Source organism: Mastacembelus armatus, unplaced genomic scaffold, assembly GCF_900324485.2.
Source record: "Mastacembelus armatus unplaced genomic scaffold, fMasArm1.2, whole genome shotgun sequence".
Classification (NCBI taxonomy): domain Eukaryota; kingdom Metazoa; phylum Chordata; class Actinopteri; order Synbranchiformes; family Mastacembelidae; genus Mastacembelus; species Mastacembelus armatus.
This window is the reverse complement of record NW_022872853.1, coordinates 604,420-629,406: the sequence shown is the minus strand read 5'-3', so window position 1 is coordinate 629,406 and position 24,987 is coordinate 604,420. Positions and strand designations below refer to the sequence as shown.

Sequence of the window (24,987 nt, the reverse complement as noted above, 5' to 3'; positions counted from 1 at the left end):
CTTGCTGGTCCTCTTTAGTCACACATCACTGCTGACACCTTTCTCCACCCACTCCACCCTGCCTGCACTCTCCATACTGCTCCCACCACCCTAACATGCTTCTCTGCCACTCCAGACTTCCTCATACAAAACCACAGCTCCTCCCTCAGCATCCTGTCAAACACTTTGTCTAAACCCACAAAGACATGATGCAGCTCTTTCTGCCCTTCTCTGTACTTCAGCCTTCTCAGACCAAATATTGTATCTGTGGTCCTCTGTCTCATCATGAAACCGTACTGCTGCTCACAAATGCTCACTTCCTTTCTTAGCCCGGCTTCCACTGCTCTTTCCCATAACTTCATTGTGTGGCTCATCAGCTTTTTGCCTCTGTAGTTTCCACAACTCTAGATGTCTCCCTTGTTCTTAAAAATGGGCACCAGTACACTTCTCCTCCATTCCTTAGGCATCCTCTCCCACTCCAAGATCATGTGGAACAGTTTTAGTTAAAAACTCCACTGGCATGTCATCAGGTCCGACCACTTCTCCGCCTTCCTCACTTCATCCTCATAAATCCTGTCCCATTTCTCTTTCTATCCACATTATGATAAAACAGTTTGAACCCTGCTCTGATTCTTCAAGCCTTGCTTCCCTTCCACCTGGTCTCCTGTACTCCCAATATATCTACCTTCCTTCTCTCCATCATATCAGCAGCTCTCTACCTTACCCGTCAATGTGCCAACATTCAGAGTCCATACTCTCAGTCCTACACTCTTGCCTTTCCTCTTCTCTCTCTGTCTGTGGACATGTCTATCCTCTCTTTTTCTTCGACCAACAGTAACCCAGTTTCCACCAGCACCCTGTTTGTCAACAACACTGGAGGCGGTTGTTGTTAACCTGGGCCCCGACTGATCTGGAATAGAAGTCATGTTAGTGATTTGACTTTTTATTTGGCAGAGGTTTTACGATGGATTTCTGACACAACCCTCTCCATTTATCTGGGCTTGGGACCAGCACTAGAAACTAGGACCAGAACTCGAACTAATGGCTGGATTAAACACAGAGTTACAGTTTGTATTGTTTAAGTCGTGACAAATGATTCAAATGGTCTTATACTTATATAGCACTATTCTACACTGTTTGTCCACTCGCCCATCCAGACACTCATACACTGGTGGAACAGCCACTGGGGGCAGCCTGCCCAAGAGCACTTTGACCTGGTCCTCTGGTTCATATTCAACCTGCTCTACCTCCTGAGCCCCAGCTGTCCCATCCATCCATCCATCCATCCATCTTCTATACCCGCTTTTCCTGTTCAGGGTCACGGGGATCTGCTGGAGCCTATCCCAGCTCTCTCTCGGGTGGAAGGCAGGGGTACACCCTGGACAGGTCACCAGTCTGTCGCAGGGCCACATATAGACACACAAGACAGACAACCTCACACACTCACACTCACTCCTACGGGCAATTTTAGAGTCACCAATCAACCTGACATGCATGTTTTTGGACTGTGGGAGGAAACCGGAGTACCCGGAGTAAACCCACGCAAGCACAGGGAGAACATGCAAACTCCACACAGAAAGGCCGGGATGCGAACCCACAACCTTCTTGCTGTGAGGCAACAGTGCTAACCACTCAGCCACCATGCTGCCCTCCAGCTGTCCCATAAACAGATATTCAGAAAAGCAGAAGCTGGACTGCTGAAACTGAAAATCTGATGAGTTCTGTGGTCTATGAAGACTGAGGGGAGTTAAGGTCACATTTTTCATGGAAGTGTATTATCAGTTGGACCTGCAACATATTTGAGATGTCCTGTGATGGGAGGAGACTGATGTATAAATATTTTTATATGAAGTCTCATGTTTCATGATAGTGAAAGTAGAAACAGGATTGGGTGATAATTTCTTTGTGTAAATAAAGTTTCAGTATTTAACCTGGTGACAGTGCAGACCTGGGACCAGTCCCAAAGCTCTGGTTGTGCGACTCTGTCTCAGAACAACAAAGGTAGGACGACTCTGATGGTTCTGTTGGTTTATCAGTCAGCACAGCAACTAGAGACAAGATCCTCTTTGGAAAACCTGACGCTCCACGTGCAACATGAAGTGATTGTGAGGCAGCTACTTCTGATATTCTGATGACTGGAAGCTGCAGATTCAATGATAGAAACTGGATTTATTTTACTATTTAACATGACTTTGAATGTTTTAAGGTCAAAACCAAATCATTTCTTTAAACTTCTTTAAGTGAATGTTTTATTTTCCAGGAATGGGAGGAAAGAAATCTAAACCTGCTCCTCCACCTCCACGTAAGATTATTTAAAAACTGAACCCTTTAATTAAAATCACGTTGTACAATTGTTTTTATTAGTTCTTTACTTTTTGTCTCATATCTGTCAGTTCTCAATAATCCGTGGAGGAAAATAAACTGGGGGTGAGTGTGTTTCCTTCCTGACTGATAACTGTCTAACGTCTTTGATAAAACCAGCCCAGTCCCAGTCCTTCAGTCTCCATTAACTGTCCAGTTACTGTAGCTGTGATGTTTCCTTCTCTTAGCAGAGACAAACATGAAGCTCTCGAGTATGTGAACACCTACAGACCTCATAATGAAGACCTGCAGCTCAGGATCCTTCTTCATGGACCAGTTGGAGCAGGAAAGTCCAGTTTTATAAACTCCGTCACCAGTGTGTTAAGACAAAGAATGTGTAACCGGGCTACAGTGGGTAACGTCTATGAAGACTGTCTGACCAAACAGGTATGACAACATCTGAACTGTGCCGATAATATGAAACCATGCTGATTTTACGTTTAAACATGTCAGAGCTGACCAGCTGAGACTGTGCACACAAACAGCCGTGTCATCTGTCTGCACAGAATCAAACCAGTATCAACCCCAGCAGAATCAGGTTTACCCACAATGCAACTCAGCCCAAGATTATTGATTAGTGTTCATCACTGTTAGCTGATGGTCAGTTTCTGTATAAGAAGCAGTTTTGCAGTGTGGGATTGTTTTGCCATGAAGCCACAAACCACCAGAGAGCAGCTGTGTTTACTTCCTGTTATTTACTTTGTGGTTGTATTTATTCTGCATCACGGATGTTACTGCCACGGCACAAGGAAGAGTTCCACACTTTCCTTTTAATGCTTCGTTTGAATTCTTTAAAGTAAACAGTGTATTAGTATTTAGTTTTGTCCTGACCCAGCAGGTTCTGCTTCCTCATTGTGTGGCAGCAAAGGAGTTAGTGTTAAACCTCAGACATGAAACTGTGTTTACTGTGTACGACGAGAAGAACTGCAGTAGTACACAGACTGCCCTTTCCTCTGCATGTGTTCACAGTACAAAACCTACAAGATCGAAAAAGAAAACGGCTTCTACCCCTTTGTCTTCAATGACATGATGGGGATGAAATACTCCAGCAGGAGAACAAGAAAAATCCATGTGAAAGATGTCAAACAGGCGCTGAAGGGCCATGTGAGGGACGGAGTCACGGTAGCTCCTGCTTTTTAAAAACTCTTCAAGCATTACTGAGTGAAAAATATTCATCTTGGCAGGTGCTGTTCTTTACCTACAGCGTGTCTGACTTTGGTTTGCAGTTCAATCCTGAGCGTAAACTGTTAAAGGAAGATCGGTACTACAACAGAGCCCCAGGCCTGAACGACAGAGTCCACATTCTGGTTTTTATTATCGACGCAAACACAGAATCCCTGATGAAACAAGAAATTGTGGAGACGATCCAGGACATCAGAGATGAAGCCATTGACCTGGGTGAGAGCAGATATTATAACTATTCATTCCATATTAATGACTGGCTGAAGTCACCACACACTCACCTCCCAGCCTCAGGGTTTTCCATCCTCACTGAAACACCAGCTGGAAATGTGAAGTGTCAAATATTCACGTTCAGCTTTTGTGTTTCCTCCTGGCAGGAATTCCTCAAGTTTCCATTTTCACCAAAATTGATACGGTCTGTCCTGAGATCAAGCAAGATGTGAAGAATGTCTACTCGAGCAGACGGCTACAGGAAAAGGTACAACATCCTGCAGCACTCGCTCAGACTGCACAGGGACAGGCTGTGCTAAGAATAATACTTCATTTTTAATGCAGATGGAGCATTTCAGTGCAGAGGTGGGTATTCCCCTGAACGGCATCTTTGCTGTGAAGAACTACCATGCAGAAACCAACCTCAGCGACGACACCGACACTCTGATTCTGAGCGTCCTGAGACACATCATCAACTACGCAGGAGATTTCCTCAGCACTAGAGAAGACCAGAGACCACACAGACAACAGTCTTCAATGTGACTGAACATGTTTCTGTGATCTGATCTGTGGACGAGGGCTGGACTCTTTGGTCTGATCTATATGTTGTAGCTCAATAAAATCGTTCTTCCCCTCAGTGACTTATGTTGTGATTTATGACGTGAATATGTGATAGTAACAACAGTCCAGGCATGTTTAACTCCCACACATGATGAGGACTCAGCGCCTCCTGCAGGCTGAAGATCATCACTGCAACATGAGCAGAGTTATCAGTTATTAATCAACACCAGGTGACTCAGTGCTGATAGATGGGGATTATTGATTATTCATGTAAAAATGATTCATTGGGAGTTGACAGATCCATGGATACTAAGATGACTGGGCCTGCTCATAATTTCAGTGTTGTGATGATGTTCCCTGGTTCCACAAAAACCTGTGCTTAAAGAAATCCCAGTTTATCAGTAGTTCCAGTGTGTGACAGAGGTTCAGGCCAAGCGGCTCTTCACCAGCAGCTCACTGTGGTGAATAATGGTGAATGTTTGCACTGGGAAGGTTTGTTGATCAAGTCTGAGAGAACGTCTTCAGCAGCAGTTTGGACTTCTGATCAGGACCATCCTGGGCCCATTAAGGTGGAGGTTTTCTGGACACATTCAACTGGTAGGAGACCTGCGCTTCATTTTATTCATCTTATTCTATAGTTTTTCCAAATGTGAAAAACCTTTGCATCTTAGCTCAGACTGCACGACTGCAGCTGCAGGACCAGGGAGCTCCAGCAGAGGGAAGCATGCTGCTACTTTCTGATGGGTTCCGGTTGGTGCAGCTGGTTGAGTCTTGACTAGAAAAAGTAGATTTGTGAGGAAGAGGAAAAGAGCAGGCCCAGCTAAGGGAAGGACATAGTCTTTAGAAAATACACACAGTACATTGTAAGATCTGGACTTCTCCAACTCTTTAGTGTCGAACAGGATGGGACTGTCCCAGCTGTGGTGCTGCCAGTGATTCTAGGTCCATGTAAGACTATAGTTCTGGACCCCTATTGATGTGTATGTATTTTGTGAGCTCCTGTTAGTCCTGGGCTTTGTCCTAACTCCCTGTCTCCCCTCTCTTTATAGCACCTCTTTGTGTCAAATCCCAGTCTGACATCATGTCTCTGCGAGATATTCCTTTATCTCAGAATCCAGACACAAATGTCAGAAGCAGGTTTTCCTCACGGAGGCTCAAGGAACAGAGCTGGAGGAGGTGGGGGGGCTGTAGGTCAGAGAAATGTTTTGTCTCCGGAACAGTTTACGACTCTGACCTGATTCAAACAGCCCCAGCGTCGTGTTTCCACAGCCTGTTTCTGAAAGCTGCTGCTTTCTGACCCAGTTTCCCTGCTTGACTTGACTGGGTTGTTCCCAGTGCTGCTGTGGGAGGGGCTGGCTCCCAGCGTGCTCCCTCATGTGTAGGCTCCACGTCTGATTTGTGAAATTCTGCAGTAACATGAGACGGGTTCACAGTGAATCCATGACACCAACTAACCTGAGTATTATTTATGTCCCGGACACAGCAGTTATTTTACTCACAACAGGAAGTGTTTTCCTCAGTTTGTGTACGCCTGGGGGGTTTGGGGACGCCTGAAACAGGAAAACAGACCCAGTATCAGCTGAAAGGGTTTCTGCCTGGCTGAGGAGGAGAAGTCATGTGATGAGGAGGATGTGGCCTTCCTCACATATTCCTCCAACTGGACTTTCAGGATCCTATTACACTGGTACCAATGCAGTGCCCTGTACCGGTTTGATACAGGACTAAGGTCGTTGTTTTCCACATTTGTATGATTCATTGTATTTTACCAGTTCTTGTTTCAGGTGTGGTCAGACATCGTAAGCCGACCTCAGACTTCTGAGCATCCACATCCAGAAAACACCATCAGGACCCTCCTGTAATGATCCTGTGCCGACTTCCAGCTCATGTTAGTCTGCAGCGGCCTTATGTTTTAGTGTTTAGTGTGGGTGGTTTCTGTGCTGCACATGTTTTCAGTGTAGTTGGCAGAAACGTGTGCGTAGGTCTGGCTTCAAGTGGAAGTTTATGAGACTGAAGCAGTAAAAGATCCTGTTTTATCAGTCCATTTATCAGGCTGGGGAATATAAGGAGGCCGTCAGGAGCCAGCAGGACGCTGAGCACTATCTGAGTCAGGCTCAGCTGCAGCGAGGAGCTAAAACTGTCATAAAAGTTAGTGTAATACGTTTTACACCTGTAATCTTCTGCACATTGTAATTACACTGATGTGTGTAACAGTAGTACAACGTAAGAAAAATATTATGAAACTCTTGCTTTCAATAGTTCAATAAATCCCATATGTTTCATTAGAAAACTGGATTTAAGGAATAAGTTTTAACTTATTGTTTGTCATAATGAAACTGAGGCTCCAACCTGCTGAGTTAAATGTGAATATGATGGTTAATGTGTCTTTAATAGAAATATATCAATAATTATTATTGTGAGCTCATAATATGAACTAATGATTTAATAACTGATACTGTGCTAATACATAGCTCCACATACAAACAGTACTTTGGAAGCATATGGAGTGATATGCGTTCTGCCATTCCACTACCAATCAATCAATCAATCAATCAATCAATCAATCAATCAGTGCATTGAAAATATTGACTGTTTTCACCATCAATGAGCCTCCAGGTCTTTGGTTTAGCTCAAACATGAATATTTATTGGTTTTCATTGTCACGTTGCACCTTAAGGTTTTGGGCTGTTGATGGGAAACATGATCATGTTCTGATATTTTTATATTTTATATATTTTAGTATTTTATGGACATATAAATATAAAAATGTGTCTTGGGGGGTGTTACCTGCCCCACCTGGACAAACTGCACATCTTTAACTAGTGAATCAAAGAAACTACATGAACTCCTTCAGGGAAAGAGTCTGAACCACTAAAATGGACTTTTAATATGTTTTTCTCCACTGGTCCTCCTGCAGGTCCGCGGTGCCTGCTCCTGCTCCACCGGGCCGAGCCGCCCAGGACATGTGCACCTGATCATGGCCGAGCAAGAGGCATCAACCCCGGTGTCAAGGAGGTGGCTGATACTCCCAGAGACCAAACTGGGAGGACTGGTGGTTCTGCTGGAGCTGCAGCATCAGCTGGAGTCCACAGCATGAATAATGTAGATGCAGATCCTGGAGCGGATCCAGACCGGGCTCAGGGGACCAGAAACGCCGCCGCCGGAGAAAGTGAATCACGGAGAGAAAGCGCGGATAAAAGGCCGGGGTCCGTCTCTAGTGTGACCGACACGGAGAGGGAGATGCTCGGGGGGCACAGACTGACAAACCTCGGCGGTGGCGGAGCTGGTGATACTGGAATTGGACCTGCTCCTCCTCCCCCTCCTCCATCATCATCACCACCATCATCATCCCACCACACACCTCCGACGTTCAGACAGTTTTTCCAGCAGCAGCAGCGGCAGAACAACAACATCATAAACAACAACAACAACATCCAGCGGGTCCGGGGGGAGCCGCGGGGCCAGCAGCACCATGGACGGGGAGAAAACGTCCTCCTCCCGGGGAACAGCCGAGCGGAGCGGCGCCATCACCAACACCAGCTGAATCCGAGTGAGGAGGAGGAGGAGCGGATGGATGCCAGTCTGGGATCAGCCACCAACACCACCACCACCACCAACCCTCCTCCGACTGGGACCAGCTCCGACTTTAATCATTATTATGGGAATGGAAGAGGAGGGCCTTGCTTTGATCAACATGGCGGACAACAAAGCCCAGGGACTGGGGTAACGGCGGCGCTCTCGGTACGCAGCACCATGGATCAGGTTCAGAACTCCCACGAAGGCTTCAACAACAACAGCCCGTACAACCACTACCCGAACTACCGACCCGGCTACGTGAACAGCGGCTATGGGGGCATGATGAGCCCCTCTCGCCCGGGGAATAACCCGCTGGGCCCGGGCAGCGCGGCCGCCGCTAACCACAGCAAAGCGGCTATGGCTGCTACCAGCGCCCCGGTTGGGGCTGGAGGCGGCGGCGGAGGGTTTCAGCGCTTCCCCGGACAGGGCCAGCAGCAGCAGCAACACCCGTCGGGGGCCACTCCGACTTTGAACCAGTTATTGACGTCTCCGAGCCCGATGATGCGCGGGTACGGGACCGGCTACCAGGATTATAGCAGCCCGAGCCCGCAGCAGCCGAGCATGGGGCTGGCTAAGGACATGGGCTCGCAGTACGGCTCGGCTGCTCATGGCTGGGGGGGACAACAAAGAAATCACCCGACCGTGAGCCCCGGGAACAACGGGCAGGGCAGCGGCAGATCCCAGGTGAATAACAGACTCCGTTTTTGTCAGCTGTCAATAAACTCACCTGGATGACTCACCTGAGAGTCGCCTCATTACGGCTAGCTGCTAGCCGCTATGCTAACCCAAAGAGCTAGCGCTAGTTAGCCAGCTAGCTAGGTGTGTTTTTACTTCCACTGCAGATACACGTCATTTACTTTGCTCAGCGCATCCACCCGGGGGGGTCCGGAGTCTTAGACCCTCATGGTCGCTTACACGTTAATATATGACGGTCAGGAGAGTTTTTAGCGGTTGGTAAAGTCACGGTTTCGATTCTGTGTCCAAGGTGACTCCGTGTTTAGCTCCATGCTAAGCTAGCGTTAGCATGGAGCCGCACAGGCCCAAGGAGGCTGCTCGGTGACTGTCAGCCCGGTGACCCACACCGGGATTACAGCTGCCGTTATTTCGGTAAACAAAGTGTGAACTCGGTGAGTGTTACCCGGTGACCCAGCCCGGGGTTACAGCTGCCGTTATATCGGTAAACAAAGCGTCAGGGGCCGGTTTCCCGGCCGCGACCACCTGCCGTGTTTTGACAACTCCGTCCAACTGACATCAACTAATTGCCCCGTAGGTGCCGATGGCCTGTTCTGGGGCAGTTGGGTGTCGGTAAATTGTGTTTTGTGCCCACTCTGACATGGTAATTGCACCGAGGGAGGTTTGTCAGCGGGGTGTGCGGCCGCGGCTGCGCCCCGGTGGCTCCTTTCGATCGGGCCGTAGCGTTGCCGGTCACGGCCCCATCTCCGACCGGAGCCCTGACCTCCACACATGCAGATTAGCCATGTGCCCGTTACCACCGGCACAACACCGGAGATAACGATCCAGGGCGCTGCACCGGCTGCCCCCCACAGCAGCCCGGGCCCGCAGCAGGCCTCGGCCCGGTCCTTCCTGCTTCATGTCGGGGGCAGTTCACCACAAACACTGTTCGTTAGTTTGTGGAGTCCACGGTTTAATTTCCAGGTGATGCTTATTATTGTTGTTATTATTGATTAATCTGCAGATTATTGGTCAAAAAAAGGAAAATGACCAGTCACAGCTAAACAGGTGAAGGTGTCATTTTTAGTTTCTCGGCCAAATGTCCAACATAATAACATGTTTTATCACAAAGAATAATAATGGTTAATCGATCACCTACTCATTTGGTTTCTAATCTGCTGGTTATCTCAGTTCAGTTATTAAAGGTTTGGTCTGTAAAACAACAGATTATTGTGACCTGATTAAATGTCACAGTCCAGAACTCAACCTACTCAGTTCATCACAAGATAAGACCCAGAAACTCAGGGTTTCTCACATTTGTCAACCTAAACGATCCAGTTGTCTGTGTTTGAAATGTGACTGAGAAGATGAATCAGTTGTCAGAATAATTACAGACTATTTTTTAAGCCATGATTTAACATTGGTCAGATCACACATTAATCATCAGTTACCAAGCATCCAGTTTCTTTCTGGTTCCAGGTCCTCAAATGTGAGAATTTGCTGCTTTTGCCTATTTTCTGTTCTGGTAAACTGTCGTTTTCACTGTTTTCAGACATTTTACTGCCCAAACAATTTGATCAGCAAATGAGTTGGTGGAAACATTGAGGAAAATAGCTGCATCCTTAGTGAATACGTCTCATAGGAAGTAACATCCTCCTGATTATTTGGTCATTTGGCCTCTTGTTATGTGTTTGTCTGCTTTAAACCGTTCAGATTGATGCATAACTTAAATCCCAGTTATGCCAAACACCAGTGCTGCTCCATGATCCCCACATCACAAATGCCTGACAGTTTCCTGTCACAGTATGCAGCATAGCACATCCACCTTACAGCTTCTTGTTTCCCTGCACTGATGAAGTCATGGTGATGTAATGGATGTCTACAGTCATCTGGCTGTAATCGGCTTCTCCAGCCGGTTGTAGTTTGACGGCTGATCTGAGGTTCGTGCTCTCGGGTGACTGTCGGGTGCTGACAGCTGGATCTCCCCTCCTTCTGCTTACACCTGGATTATTGATCAAGTCTTTTCCAGCTGTGAGGACCTGGCAGAGCTGCACTGGATTATATGTGTGTGTGTGTGTGTGTGTCTTGTCCTCAGCCGACCGGTGGAAATATGTCATCCAAAGAAAAGATGAAAGAACAGGATTAAATGTCTGGATCTTTTTTTTCTTTTTTTCTGTGTGAAATCTGTAAATGGTTTCTATTTTTAGCTGCAGCCGTCTGAGCAGCAGTGAAACATCTGTTCTCACTGAGTCACTTCTCACCTACTATTATGTCAGTGTGTCAAATACAGTGTGTGTGAATATTAAAGCGTACCCAGGCGTGACTGTTGACTCCACTTTAAAGTGGCTTCCCAGGCTTTTAGACTGCTTATGTTTTGCTGAATGCTGCTACAATCATATATGAGACTTTCGTCTTCATTGTCATTTCCTAGTTTAGCACAGGCCCCTGAGACCCGTCGGACTCTTGGGGAAGCACTAGATGAAGCTTTAGGCCATGATGTGTTTGCTGTCCTCCATGAGTAGTGCCTGGATTTTAAAGCTTCGTGGCCAAATGAACCGTTTATTCACCTTTTCTGCTTGGACTCTGTTGCCTCTCTGGATGCATCCACATCCCAGAATGTCCTGTTGAGAAAAAAACTGATACCACTGGAGACCCAGCCTGTGGATGTTGTTGTGGCGACTGCAGATCCAAACATGGACAGCTATGTGTGACTGTTCTTGTTTTTTATTCTGTAGTTTGCTGTTGTATCTGGTAGAGCCAGACTGATATGGGGTTTTTGGGGCTGATGCCGATACCGATATTATGAAGTAAAAAAAAAAAACCTGATATCGATATATCGGCTGGTATTATTTAGGTGTATTTCAATTAGTGTGTCCAAACTTTTGACTGGTACTGTATATAGAATACAGTATACATAAACAGAATATATAAACTTAAACGCACATTAAAAAATATTAATATTGGCGGCATATTCGCAGATACCAATATATCTGTGATAGGCTTATCGGCCTATTAAAATCAGCAAAACGATATATCTGTCGGGCTCTAGTATCTGGTTGGCAGCCTCCCTGTGGTTGTCTCTTTGTATTTGCCTCTGACATCTGAGTTAAACATGCAAGAACAAAACAAAGGCTTCTGTCCACATGTGACTTAAATTCAGACTTTTCAGCTTGATGACGCTACCTGACCACTGAATTGCTCATCGTCACATTATTTTTGTTCTTTAGGTGCCGTCTATGGACCCAATGGCGATGAAGCGATCGCAGCTATACGGAATGAGCAACAACCCGTACTCCCAGCAGCAGCAGGGGGCGCCGTTCCCAGGCCAGTCCTATGGCTCCCACTCCCCACACAGATACCCCATGGGAATGCCAGTCAGAGGGCAGATAGGGATGGCAGGGATGCAGTACCCTCAGCAACAGGTAGGAGACGCCGGGTCCACCAGTCCACAGAACACTAAAATTAAGTTTATATGTCATGACTGTCTCTACGTCTTTTTGAAGTTTTATCATGTTTTAAGTACTTAAATTAATACACAAAAGAAAAGATAAAGAACAGGATAGTCCCACTGCATACCATCGTCACATGACGACAAATGCAGTGTACACAGATTAAAACATATGCAAATACAGATAAACTGTACAAGAATACAACAGAAAAAACTCATGACTATAATAACATCACCAAAGTCTATTAAAAAAAAGGCCAATGTTTCTCCAGAAAAACTCCAGAGTCTCCAGAACTTTCCCAACTTCTGCTTAAGGTTGTCAGTCTGTTTCTGTTTGTAACGTCCTGGATGACATTTCCAGATAAGACCAAACTAATAGATGAATGACCTTTATCAGTTTTATGTGTTTGGAAAAGGTCTGAGCTGTTGTCAGAATGTTTGGTGGAGCTGAAACCTTAAAACTCGTTTAGTGCACAGGATTTGGGTTGCAGTTTGGAAAAATCAAATATTCTTCAAGATCTGCAGCTTCACAGTGAAGAGTCTGAACACGGAGTTAAAACATAAATCTGCTTTGTGGGACTTGGTTGAAACACCTTCCATTAGCAGACCCTGTGCTCTTCCTCTATCTGTGACGATTATGGCAGTACAGATGTTTTTCCTTCATAGCTTCAGGTCTAAGACCAGACTTGGTCTCAGCTTTAGACCTGTGCAGATCTCTGTGTACCTGATCAAGGTCTGAAACTAGTTCAGCGGTGTGCTGTGGCGACCTCTCTGCTGCCTGGATGTCATTGCGTTTGTGTTTCCTTAGCAGTTTATCGTCTCAACCCTCTGAAGCTCAGATAATGTCACTTTTGGCGCCGGCCTTTTCTTTGTGAAACCGTCCTGCTGATTCATCTGCAGCATCACCGCTCAGAGGACAGCGCAGCTATTGATGCTGTCAGACCACATGGCTGCCGGAGAGCGTGCCGGGCCGGGCCTGGCCGGGTCAGGCTGTTCCTGCTGCAGACTGGCCACGGGCTATTTTTAGCCTGCAGACTGCTGGTTTGGGTCTGAGGCTGCTGCTCAGAGCTTCTGTAGCTGTGTTATGTTTACTGACAACTCAAGCTGCTACTGATACGTCACATACAAGAACAGAAGGCTGTTTTTCTTCAGTAGCAAACTCAGAATAAAAGCATTTGAATCCAGCTGGTAACAAATCAGTGCCATGGTGAAAAATAGTAAACCACTGTCGAATGTGGTTAAACCACAGCTGCAGCACAGTCATCTGATCGTCTGAGAACTGCAGCATATAACAATGTGCTGCAGTGTGACAATATGTCCTCTGCTACAGATTTTATTTGTAATAAGGCAGAAATATCAGGTAATATCCAAACCAGAGCACGTTTTACAGGAAAGAGCAGCTCTTAAATCCATCCTCAGTGTCAAAACAAAAGACTCAGACATTATAACAGGGCTGCTGTGTGTTTGAATCCAGGCTTGGGTGTCTGATGCAGCTTGTTCAGGTCTTTGTTTCTCTTTTCCTTTAAGCTTGTAGTCAAAGTTAAAACACAGAAACCTGGTTTTTGAGCTCTGGGGAAACCTGGCTGCTGCTGTGGAGGTGTGAGGTGAACCCTCTGCAGGTGGTTTTCTCAGACGTTATCTCCTGGCTCTGCTCTAGTCTCTCTTGTCAGGTGGTAGATTACTCAGATCACAGTTTCTCCCCCTGAGCTTTTCCTCTGATTCCGGCTCAGAGATTCCTCCAGAGGAAGATGGAGTAACAGCGACATTATTGCATCACTGCAGCTTGACAGAATTATTTTTTTTGTTCAGCCTGAGGGAACTCGTGTCGATGTTGTTGTCTCTGCTCCGATGAAGACAGCTACAGAGACAGAGAGGAAATGTAATGACATTTATCTGAGCAAGGCCCCAGATGGCCCCCGGACTCTTCCTTTATTAACTCTCTGATTCCAGATGAAATTGGATGTGGACCAGTCAGCTTCCCCCTCTATGCCAGTTAGATTGATTCTGGTTTCTGGTTTCAGGAGGCGTCTTGTCCACAGTCACTGTCTGGCAGCTGAAAAAGTGTTTTTGAAGTCTCTGACACAAACTTTGGACTGTAAGGAACAGTCCTGTAGTTCTCAGCCCTTTATTTATCTCACATAGCAAAAAGCTATAGGAAAATGTATATAACTGACCACATGGTTTATGGCTGTGAGCTTCTGTCTGGCAGTTAAGATACATTTCCTGTGAAAATGCACTTTCAACAGAGATGTCTCCACTCAAGTGAAATAAACTGAAATGAAACAGACACACAGGGGTTCCTAATAAACTGAGCACCATGTTTACTGTGCAGGTCAGCGTAGATCAGACTTTTCCCAAACATATGACTTGTTGCCCCATGTGTCCCATGTCTCTTGACAAAACATGTCCACAGGACTAACTTCAGGCTGGTGTATCTGGTCCGTATGTTCAGGTTTGACCTGCACCTACAGACCAAACAGGTGTGATGCTAGAAGCACCGCAGGTTCCCAGAGGCCACAGTTTTCAGTCTGAAGTGACATAAAACAAAGAAAAGCAGCCAGTTCTCCCAGTGCAGTCAGAGACTGGCTGCTGCTTCTAATTATAAATAACTTTAAAGTCCAAGAATTATAAAACTGAAGAATCTGTTAATCATCTAATGATGTCAGCCTGAGTTTGTTCTTTCCACGCTCTGCTCTGACTGCACATCTTGGCTGACACCTGCTTACATCACCACGGTTGCTGAGGGTCTGAGGATGTTCAGGAGCTGCTCTTGAGCAAGGCACTTAATCCTCCTCAGTCCCGCTCTCAGATTGCAGCACTGTTACATCTTATTGCATTTTGCATCAGTTTTTATTCCTGAGGAGTGCCTGTGCTTTTCGGGGGCTAATGATCTGACAGGAATACAGAGGTTTAATACGAGCGGTTTGCATCATGCAGCGCAGAGCGGTTGGTGAAATGGGGTCTCTGGTTTTCCAGAGTGCAGCTGCTGCCCTCTGAGTCCAGATCTACTACTTCATTACGTTGATGTTGTTTCAGTTTAAAGTGTTGGTCTCATTTCTGAGATGGTTTCTACGCAAGTGTCACAACATCATTCTGACATTTCGCTTCCAACAAGGTGCAAGTCTGATCTAAACCTACAGGCTCAGCAGCAGCAGCCGCCTCGTCACTTAATGATCACACAACAGCAACAGTCCTCTAACGTTTTAAACCCCCATTTCACATCAACAGCATCGTCCATTATTAACCATTTCTTACACGGCCACAGACGCTGGAAATATACCAAGAACATAAATAAACTGCAGTCAAATCGATGCAGACATTGGAAACACTGTGATGTTGTCACCATGGCAGGGTGGGACTAAGAGACTGCTGTTTCTGTGTCTCCTCAGATGAGCTCTCAGTATGGGCAGCAGCAGCAGCAGAACATGGGGGGTTACTGTCAGCCGGGTCAACCACCGTACTTCAGCCCGCCACAGCAGCAACCTGCCGCCCCCAGCCAGCCGCCGTACATGCAGCCCCGCCCACTGCCACAGCAGGTACGACTGAAATCAGAAAGACTGGTTTTGTATGTTTTTCTGAATCTAGAACCTGGTTCAGCTTATGGGTCTGAGCCGTAGACCTCCATTGTTGTCCAAAAACTATTAAAAACCCAGCAGGGAGCCACACCGCTGACCTGGCTCACATGGTTCTTCCTCACCAACAATGGGAGGCCCATCTTCTTCCAAAAACCAGCTCCAGGTTCTGAGAACAGCCGTTGCTGTTTACAGGCTCTGAAGGAACAGAGAGTCCACTGGTCTCTGACCCATAAGCTGAACCAGGTTCTGGATTCACACACATTCATTGGCGCTGTCAGTCTCTGGATGGGATCTGGACTCAGTGACACACACTGAATCAGCAGCTGCGACTTTAGACTTCACCACCATCTTACAGATCCAGATGTGTTGTCAGCAGCTGTAGTGTTTCCTGACGTAAACACAGCGACTTGTCCAAATGTGATCAATGCACAGGTGAAACCGTCAGGTGTGTGTGTCTGAGGTGCTGAAAAAGAAAGTCCAATCACAGTAACACAAAGCAGGATTTCCCCTGAGCCTCGGCCAATCAGGCGGCTTTAATTAACTCTGGGAGGGTGATGCTAGAAAGAAACTGCTGCTGATGGAGGTTCTGTGTCTGTTGTTACTGACCTGCAGCTGTTTCTCACCAGGTCCTTTTAGTAGCTTGTCTGGAGCTTTTGAACTTTTCACACTGGTCTCAGCAGCAGACTCGGTTTGTTTAGAGTCTTTGGAAATTCAGATTTTCAGACTTAGTTACAACTTCACATTCCTGTCATCTGAAAAGCCTGGGTCCATTTGCTGGTAAGGATTTTGTGATATGGTTGAAAGTTCCAGAACTCTCACTAAATGGACACTGAAGTGAGAAACATTGATATAAATGGTTCCAGCGAGAGGTCATGTAAAAGATCTGATGGTCGTGAGCTCTGGGTGTTCTGTGTGTTGGTCTGTTGGTGCAGGAGGTGCCGCAGGAGGCGTACGGTGGCCGGGGCCATAGCGCTATGACTCCTGGGAAACCAAACCATGAGGAGATGAGTCTGAGCCAACAGGAGAGACCGTCCAGCCTGCCGGTGAGTCTGGACTTAGCATCACATCGGTCCGCTTAGAGCCGAGAAACAAAAGCACATTCAGAGACTCAAAAAGTGTCTGTCGAGGGCTGCGACTGGCAGTCGGGTCGTCCGTGTCAAGTTGTTGCTCATATTAAAGGTGTCTGCTTCAGGTGAAGGTTCATTGTCAACGCTCACTGCAGAGGTTTTCAAAGATCGTTCAGATTGTACAGACTGTTCTTAAGCTAGTGTTCTGTTTGGTGTGCAGGTGTCACAGTTGCTTACAGCAACAGATAAGACGAGGGCTTTTATTTTGAAATCCTTCATAGGATAAGGGTGGTCTGCTCAGTTTTCAGACACTCACTAAACTTTATTCACAGTCCTGTTTATTTCAGAGTCACGCTCTGGGCCCCCGACACTGCCTGCTGGCCTCTCAGTGTCGGCCGGGCCCCACAGAGAAACACATGATCCCCATGATCTGTTGGTTTGAGTCCAGTTTTTGGCCTGTATTTCCCTCCCATCCTCTATAAGGACATTTAAAGGCAGCAGTGTGTGTGTGTTCATGTTCACAAGTCCAGATTCCATCCAGAGACCGACAGCCCCAATGAATGTGTGTGAATCCAGAACCTGGTTCAGCTTATGGGTCTGTGCCGTGGACCTCCATTGTTGTCCAAAAACTATGAAAAACCCAGCAGGGAGCCACACCGCTGACCTGGCTCACATGGTTCTTCCTCACCAACAATGGGAGGGCCGACTGTTTCCAAAAACCAGCTCCAGACGCTGCTGTGAGCAGAGAGAAGCTGGTGCTGCTTATCAGACCGGCCCCCAGTTTGATTGTAGACATTTGTCTGTTCCTTCCGGAACCATTTTAAAGCTGCTTGCATGAAATCATCATCATCAGCTCTGAGACAGAACACTCCTCTCTATATCCATCTTTCCACTCTGCTGTTTCTCTTGCTGCTTTTCTGTAATTTTCCAGTTTTCACGTCGTCGTCTGTCTCTGAACTGATGGCTGTTTCCTTCTGCTCCTTCCTCTTTCTCTTCTTTCTTCTTGCCCTCTCATTACCTCCCTCTTTCTGCCATCCTGCTACCATCCTCTTCCTCTTTGGAGCCTTCTGTTTGAAGTCAGGGTGCTGATGCTGTTGCCATGGCGACAGGCGCAAGGGAGACGGGCAGTGTTGCAGTCAAAAGCCTCACAGATGCTTCAGTAACTTCGCTTCAGAGTGGACGATCATTTTAGTTTCCATATTTCCGACACTTCAGCACTGATTGGTTTGATTTTTCTGACCGTCCCTAATGCCAAAATAAACCACTTTGGGTTTAGATTAGCACTGAGGACTTAGCTACTGTTTGTAAGCACACGGCACATTACCTCTTACCTTTCATGATACAATTATCATTATTTAAAACTATTTTTACATCACTTTCCCCAATGAGGCAAATAAGATGATTCTCTTAAAAATAATACAACAGTAAATTACAATAAAATATCCAGATTATTTTAAGTGAATGTAAACATGGAAATTAAAGTTAAACCTTATTTTGTTCCAGGTTTTTCGTCATGTTAAATCAAAACTTGACATTTTAAAATCAGTTTGAATAAAACCCAAAATTAAAAACTGTAACATCTAATGAATGGAATGCTGCAACAAGTCATTAAAAATCAATAAAAATAAACACATGATTATAAAAATAAATTAATTAACTAAAGAGTAGAAGCTGCTGAAGAACAGCAGAGAAAGTTTGGTTGCATGTGACATCACAGACTGTGGTGGCACAGGAAGCACCTGAGGAGAATGGCGGCAGGTACGTCTCATTAAACAAACTAATGTGTGTATACGCCAAATAAAAGCCAGTGTCAAATTATATTGTGGTGTTTTAACATGTGGAGCTTCACCAGGTGAAGGTCAACCTGGTGAAACCTGCAGAAACCCTGTTGACACAACCAAGAACTCATTCAGGAACACTGAAGATCTGGGTCGGTGGAGGAGAGGATGGGAGGTTCACAGGTTGGTAGGAGGAGGAAAGACAGGAAGGGCAGAAGGAGGAAGTGAAAGAAGCAAATATGAAGCAATGAGGAGAAAAATAAGGAGGTGAAAGGGAGGAGGGGAAGGAGGAACGCAAGGAAGGTTGGAGGAAGATGAGTGAGGAGAAAGAAAAGAGGGAACACGGGGTGAAGGAGAAAAGGAGGTGCTGGAGGTACAAAGAAAAAAGGAGCGTGGAGGAGGAGAGATCAGAAAGAAAGGCAGAGGAGGAGGTGAAGGTTGAGCGAGGCTGCAGACAAACTCTCTCTCTCTGCAGCTTCCTGTATAATTAGAACTGAGCAGCGAGGCAGCTGATTGGAGGAGCTGTTGGCAAGGGGAGGAGGGAGCAGGGATGCTGCACTGTGATTGGCTGGCTTGTGGTCCAGGGCGGAGATTTTAGTGCAGTGTTTCTCTTTCTCCTTCTTCCTCTCTCCTCTCCTTCCATCCTTTCCTCACCTCCTTCCCTTGTCCCTAGTCTCCCCTTTCTTATTGTCATCTCCTCCTCCCTTTCTTCTCTTCCTCCTCTCCCTTTGTCTTTTCTCTGTCCACCTGTTTGATGCCTCCTCCTCCTCTTCCTCCTTCCATCTCTCCACCTGTAGAGAATGTCACAGGTGTGATTCCCACAAACAGCCAGGTGTGGGGTCGTGTCGTCTGTGGTTTGCACTCAAGAAAAGCACGTTCAGACTTTTCCATCTTTACATTTGGATAATAAAACCAGAGAAAAGCCAAAGACCGAGGCAGAGCAGACCCGAAAGGTTGATTCTTTTTCCTGTGTCGTGTTTTGGCTGTTCCAGACTTGATTCACCTTCACGCTCTGAGTTTGTTTTTTGACTTGTAAACAACAAAGGGATCAGAGAATAAAAGCTGTTTTCAACTTTAGCAGCACAACATCTACATCCTGTTTGTTACCTACAGCACTTTCACTCATTTAATTATTGGACTTTCCTCTTTTGTTGATTTCATCTATGTTAATAAACCGTATTGTCATAACTGTGACCATAATACAGAGTCTTCCCGTGAACACGCAGCTGTGTATTTGTTTTTGTGAAAATATTAGGAAGCACCGAAGGATAAAACGTTGTGTTGTTGATTTGAGTGTGTTTGTTGATCAGTATATCAGTGTGATTACTCTTCCATGTTTACTTGATTTGTGGGGGGAGATGGAGGACAGGTGGTGTCTGTCAGGAGACGATGGATGAGGACGTGACGTTTGCATTAGTCAGTCTTAGCTGAAGAAACATAAAGAGAAGTCTGTTCTTCTGTCGGTCTTCTGGAAAACCGACTTCATGACGTTAGAAACTGAGGCTTTAATGAAACAGTAATTATAACCATAAATCACAAGAGCTGCACGACAGTTTGGAGATGTGGGGAAAGATTTGGAACAGATGCTGAACCTGATCCCAGTTGGGTCTTGTTTTTACTTTTATTTTTCGGGCTGATTATTAAAGCACAAACCGTAATTACTTTTTTCACCACAGCTTTCAGTTTGAAAGGGTTCTGTCATAACCAGGCTTTTATTTTGAAATTCCCCCGTCTGTTTCTGTTTGATCATTTATTGATCGATTGATGTTTCAGTGGGAGTTGTTCCTGTTATCGTCCCGAAACATGAGTTTACATCGGTTCTGCTGTGTCTCTGCTGTTTCACAGTAAAAGTCTGACAGCCAATAATTGTGATCAATGACGTTTGATTTGGGGATGCCAGACAGGGTGAAATGTTTAGTGGACACTGAGGACTGAAACACTGAACTAAGCAGGTAGTGGACACTGGCATCTTGCAGCTGCAGCTCTGGGTCCAGTCAGGGCAAAGCCGGTCTCTGTGGGAGCTGCTGAGGTTTTCTGCTGACCGCTCTTTGAGTTTCAGTCTGACACAATAAGAATCGGAGCAGAGTTTCCACCCGGTTCTGTTGGTTTTGGTCAGACTGTTTAATGTTTCCCAGCTGTTTCCACTTCGCTGGCTCATCCAGGAGCTGCTGAACGAGGCGTTTACGAGCCTCGGTAAAGGACAGTCAGTGATCCTGATGCTGACGTCATTGACTGAGCAGCAGCTGTGATGTTTCTTACAGGATGAGTCAGAAATCCCAGAGAAAAAAAAAGACCACCAGGCTGAAAATGTTTTTTAAATGTGGAAACTCTCAATTAATCTGCTGATTATTTTCTGAACCACTGATCTTTCAGTCAGTAAAAAAGTTTTGGTGCTTTGGTTATTTATGGCTTTTTCCTGGTTGTCCAGCTGTTCTGACCAGCGTCTGCTCTCTGTCCTCCAGGATTTATCCGGCGCCATTGACGATTTGCCCACGGGCACTGAGGCGGCGGTGAGTTCAGGGGCGTCGGTCTCTGGCAGTGTACAAGGTGACCAGGGGACCCCGGCCCGTTCTCCCTTCTCCCCACACGTCTCGCCTCGACCCCCTCCTCCAGGTCACGCCGGACCCTCCCCCTCGCCCTCACCATCCCCCGCTGGGTCCAGCAGCCAGTCACGATCCGGACCACTGTCCCCCCCCACCAGTGCACCAGGTAGGACGATGATGGTTTGACTTGTTGGCTCTTCGGTCTCCTGGAGGCTTTAACAACCATGTCCACCAGATTCATAAAGACTAGTTCCAGAGAAACTGTGTTTTTTTGTTGTTGTTGTAAATTAGAAGCAAAGATTTAATTTCTACTGATTTTATTTGTATAGCACCAAATCACAACACAGTCATCTCAAGGTACTTTACAAAAAACAAACCCAACAAATCCCTTATGAGCAGCAGTGGAGAGGGAAACCTCCAGCAGAACCAGGCTCAGTTTGGGCGGCCACCTGCCTCGACCGGTTGGGGTGAGTGGATAGAAAATAAAAAATTCAGAGCTGGAAGCTGAAATCGACTAACAAACACAAACTCATCATGTCTGCCCATGTCAACTCAGCATAATGCTAATCTGATTACTGTGTGCTGAAAGGAGCTGGCTTTGACTGACTGGTAGTTACCCAGCACGGACCATGGTCTGTAAATGGTTGATCCACATCCCTGACACTAATGAGGTCTCACTGAGGAGCTGTCAGTGTGTTTGACATGGTCTTATAGGGCGATAGAGAGTATTAGCCTCAGACACATGAGCTGCTGTCTCTTTCCATATTCAGCCCCTACAGCAGCAGCAGTCAGACGTGGATTCATTGAGTTATCGCCTGAAAAACTACAGTTCCCATTGAAAATAAAACTACAGCCGCCGCTGCTTCTTCCATATTCGTAAATCTCAAAAACTTTCTCTCTCTGAGTCGTCGTTTCAGTGTTCGAGCTGCAGTGTCTCCTGGATCCAGTATTAACAGTCACTTCCTGTGTGTGTGTCTCTGCCTCAGGGCCTCTGTTGACCCCTCAGGTGTCTGGTCCTGCATCAGATGTTGGTCCTCATGCCTCCCAGTCTGCCATGACTCAGGACAGAGGTAACACGTGTGTTACATTTGCGTTTGTCAGCCCATAAAAAGTCCAGATCCATCACTGAACGTTTCCAACTGTGTCCAGAAACCTCAAATCTTATCTGCTGCTGAGATTCATCCGCTGCAGAAAATAGTGCCCAGCTAACGCCCTGCTTTTTCCCTTTTTTGTAAATCATTTCTTCAGGCTTCCCACCCTCCATGCAGCGTAGCACCTCGGGGCCTCAGTTTGGGCCACAGCAGTCAGTGCCCCCCATGTCTCCTCACTCAGCTCCAGGAGGGCCCATGCATCACGGCTCCTACCAGCAGAGCAGCTCATATGGCCAGTTCGGGCCCGCAGGTACAACCTGCTGCTGCCAAATAGGCGGAAGTTGCCAAACTCAAATTTTAAGACACTTTTCACAAATGTTTCCTTCCTGTCCTCTCTAGGTAACTATCCTCGGCCCCCGCACTACGGTGGGGCCCCGAATGCCAACTATAGTGGCCCTGGTCCGGGCCCTGGCTTAGCCAACAGCCTGGGATTGAACGCCAGCAGTCCCATGCATGGTCAGGGCCCTTCCACCCCGGCAGGCCGTGGCCCCGGACCAAGCGCCGGGGGACGACCTTACCCCGCTGGCGGTGGTGCCATGGCCCCCACCTCCCCCGGTATGCCGCAGCCTGCTGGGCAAGGCATGGGACCTCCGGGGCCCAATTCCAGCCGCAAACCCCCTGAGGTCGGCCCCAACGTTGGGTCAAGTGCCAACTCCTCATCCACCGTGGCCCCCACCGCTCAGAGCAGGTAAGTCCTAACGAAACCAGGACAATTGACACAACACAGAACCTGTATCCTCCAGGTCCGACAAACGTATTAAATCTATTTCTGTTGTTATGAAACGTTTGTGTTCAGCCTGGACTGAGCGAACGACAGAAACCTGTCGGTGCTTCCTCAGTTGGTTTGTGTTCGATGTTTAGCTGAAAAGTTGTTTGGACCAAACTAAAGGTTTTTGTTCCATCTCAACCTCCACCGTCCTTCCGTCCTTCCAGGCCTCCTTTCACCCGTTCCCCCGTCTTTCACAACCAGTCCTGGCCCGGGGGTCGACCCACCCTCTCCCCCACCCTCCTCCCTCCTCTTCCTCACCCTCCTCCACACCACTCGCAGCACGGCACCAACGCTCAGGCCCACCCCACCCTGCAGACCCCACCTGAGCATTATGGGTAGGTTTGGTAGCAGAGCCAGACAGACACAGAAACACAGCCTGTCACATTAACAAACCTCTGAGTCTTGAGTATTTGGTTTCTAAAATTTCTTTGGAGCTTCTGATTGAACAAAACAACTATGGTGCTTTTTGTCAAAAACATTTCAGGAGCAGGTTTTAAGGTCACACAGCAGCAGATTTGCAGTAGAGCAGGAAAACTGATGAGATGAATGTAGTTTAGTCTGAAAACTAAAGACAGGAAGAAAACATTTCATGGGCGACAGACTTCTTTGTTTCCAGTCTAGAGAAACATCCGATTATTGGTTATTATGTGTGATTTGCACAATCAAAACACAATATTGATGAAAAATGTCTAATGGGTACGGCTGTGTGATGAGTATGTGTCAGGTTCTGCTACAGAGAACTCACAGGAAGTTTTACTAACCAGACCACTTCCTGCCCTCGGGCGGGTCCTGCATGGCTTCAGAGAGGCTGCGTCTGCATCAGGAAATGACTCTTTTCTGTCCACAGCTGCTTAGGCCTAATTAGGCCCAGTCCACAGTCTAACCATGTGTCTTCATGTACATATATGTAGTTTAACAAAATGGTCTCTCTTCCTGTGAAATTGAGTCCATGTCTGCTTTCAACTATTCGTTGAACGTGACTAAAGTCAGACAGACCTTTCTGCCCAACATGGTACCCTCTGTACCCAGATGTTGCACATGTGCAACTCCAGCCATGTTTGTGTGAAACTCTTCAGGTCTCGGCTTCTTTGCCTCTGTGTGTTTTCAGCTGTGTCTGTCTCCAGTTGCTGCACATGTGCTGCAGGTGATCGCTCTAATCATCTTCTTCCTCAGACTAACCTGCATGTGAGCTGCCACCTCCATGAAAACTCTCCATGGAAAAATAATCCTAATAATGTGAAACCCTTGTTTTCTGTGGTGTCCAGGCAGGGCAGCTACCCGGGCATGGCACCGATGGGAGGAATGGGTCCCGGAGGCCCTGGAGCTTCCTATAACCAGCAAGCAGGCAGCAGCAACTCTGGCAGGATGACGCCACAGGGTCCCCCCTACAGCACCCCACCCTCAGGTTGGACCACAGAGCCCACGGACGCTTTGACAGAGCAGGAATCAGAGGAGGTTTTTGAAACTTACAGTGGATCTGTTCATGTTTCAGGCCCTATGGTGATGCCGGCAGAAGGGATGGGGGCTCATCCAGATGCCAAGCAGAGAGTTGAGCTCAGCAAAGAGGGCGTGGGCCCTGGCCCCGAACAGCCCAAACCTAAGGTGCGTCCCCGTGGGTGTGTTAGCCGTCACCGTGGCTGTTTGCTCTGCCAGGCACCCGAGCTCACGCTCCACCATGTTTGCCCTGCTGCATGCTCTAACTGTGCACGTGTGCTGGTGCTAGTGCAGGAATGCATCTTAACAGCACTGATGCAGATTTGAGTGGAAGTGGTGAGATTCTGTTTGTCTGTTTGGAAGGAGTGGCTTCTGACCATGCTCATGCCAAATCAGGTCATCAGCTGCATCTTCTACCTGTTCCAGGAACCCAGGCCGTGTCGCACCGTCATCCTGCCACAGCTCATTTTCAGTGTTTCATTTGATATTGTGCTGATGGATAACTAGATCTAGTTATCGTATGAAGTCGTATTGGGGAGGGGTGACAGAAACACTGACCCTGAACGACTCAGACGAGCAGAAAACAGCATTTGTTGAAAACTGATATTCACGTTGACATGTCAACTTCTCAGTGGAGCCTGTTTGTTCCACGTAGGAACAAAAAAAAAAAAAATCATTCCCTTG

General features: G+C 46.9%; 2 protein-coding genes across 10 annotated transcripts in view; both read left to right on the top strand.

The window, feature by feature from the left end:
* Positions 1 to 1,849: 1,849 nt before the first annotated feature.
* On the top strand, positions 1,850 to 4,362 carry LOC113131192 (interferon-induced protein 44-like). Of its 4 annotated transcripts, none has more exons than XM_026308199.2 (8): positions 1,850 to 1,980; positions 2,240 to 2,281; positions 2,373 to 2,406; positions 2,529 to 2,727; positions 3,310 to 3,462; positions 3,567 to 3,738; positions 3,900 to 4,000; positions 4,078 to 4,362. In XM_026308199.2, exons 2-8 carry the CDS (start codon positions 2,242 to 2,244, stop codon positions 4,273 to 4,275), a joined length of 897 nt encoding a protein of 298 aa, XP_026163984.1. In that variant the 5' UTR covers positions 1,850 to 1,980; positions 2,240 to 2,241; the 3' UTR covers positions 4,276 to 4,362. The 4 variants fall into 4 exon arrangements, with proteins under 4 accessions (XP_026163984.1, XP_026163986.1, XP_026163985.1 ...); XM_026308201.2 differs by having other exon boundaries at positions 1,851 to 1,980; positions 2,532 to 2,727; XM_026308200.2 differs by having other exon boundaries at positions 1,967 to 2,084.
* Positions 4,363 to 7,241: 2,879 nt separating this feature from the next.
* The window catches only part of arid1b (AT-rich interactive domain 1B), a 30,647-nt gene continuing 12,901 nt past the window's right edge, over positions 7,242 to 24,987 (top strand). For 2 of the 6 annotated variants that reach the window (XM_026308179.2, XM_026308176.2), the window contains exons 1-11: positions 7,242 to 8,550; positions 11,766 to 11,960; positions 15,376 to 15,522; positions 16,494 to 16,604; positions 20,869 to 21,115; positions 21,936 to 22,019; positions 22,198 to 22,350; positions 22,440 to 22,788; positions 23,034 to 23,204; positions 24,135 to 24,274; positions 24,362 to 24,471. In XM_026308179.2, the coding sequence (XP_026163964.2) occupies positions 7,384 to 8,550; positions 11,766 to 11,960; positions 15,376 to 15,522; positions 16,494 to 16,604; positions 20,869 to 21,115; positions 21,936 to 22,019; positions 22,198 to 22,350; positions 22,440 to 22,788; positions 23,034 to 23,204; positions 24,135 to 24,274; positions 24,362 to 24,471 (2,874 nt within the window). In that variant the 5' untranslated portion in view covers positions 7,242 to 7,383. Of the gene's footprint in view, positions 8,551 to 11,765; positions 11,961 to 15,375; positions 15,523 to 16,368; positions 16,396 to 16,493; positions 16,605 to 20,868; positions 21,116 to 21,935; positions 22,020 to 22,197; positions 22,351 to 22,439; positions 22,789 to 23,033; positions 23,205 to 24,134; positions 24,275 to 24,361; positions 24,472 to 24,987 lie in introns of those variants that run through there. The other 4 variants (XM_026308178.2, XM_026308180.2, XM_026308181.2 and 1 more) reach the window with 4 other exon arrangements.

What these genes read in the sequence shown, in the direction of transcription:
- LOC113131192 (XM_026308199.2), top strand. Translation starts at nt 2,242, where the DNA reads ATGGGAGGAAAGAAATCTAAACCTGCTCCTCCACCTCCAC. An exon ending in TGGAGGAAAATAAACTGGGG is followed by an intron (nt 2,407 to 2,528) that starts GTGAGTGTGTTT and finishes TCCTTCTCTTAG; the next exon opens with CAGAGACAAACATGAAGCTC. An exon ending in AGATGAAGCCATTGACCTGG is followed by an intron (nt 3,739 to 3,899) that starts GTGAGAGCAGAT and finishes TCCTCCTGGCAG; the next exon opens with GAATTCCTCAAGTTTCCATT.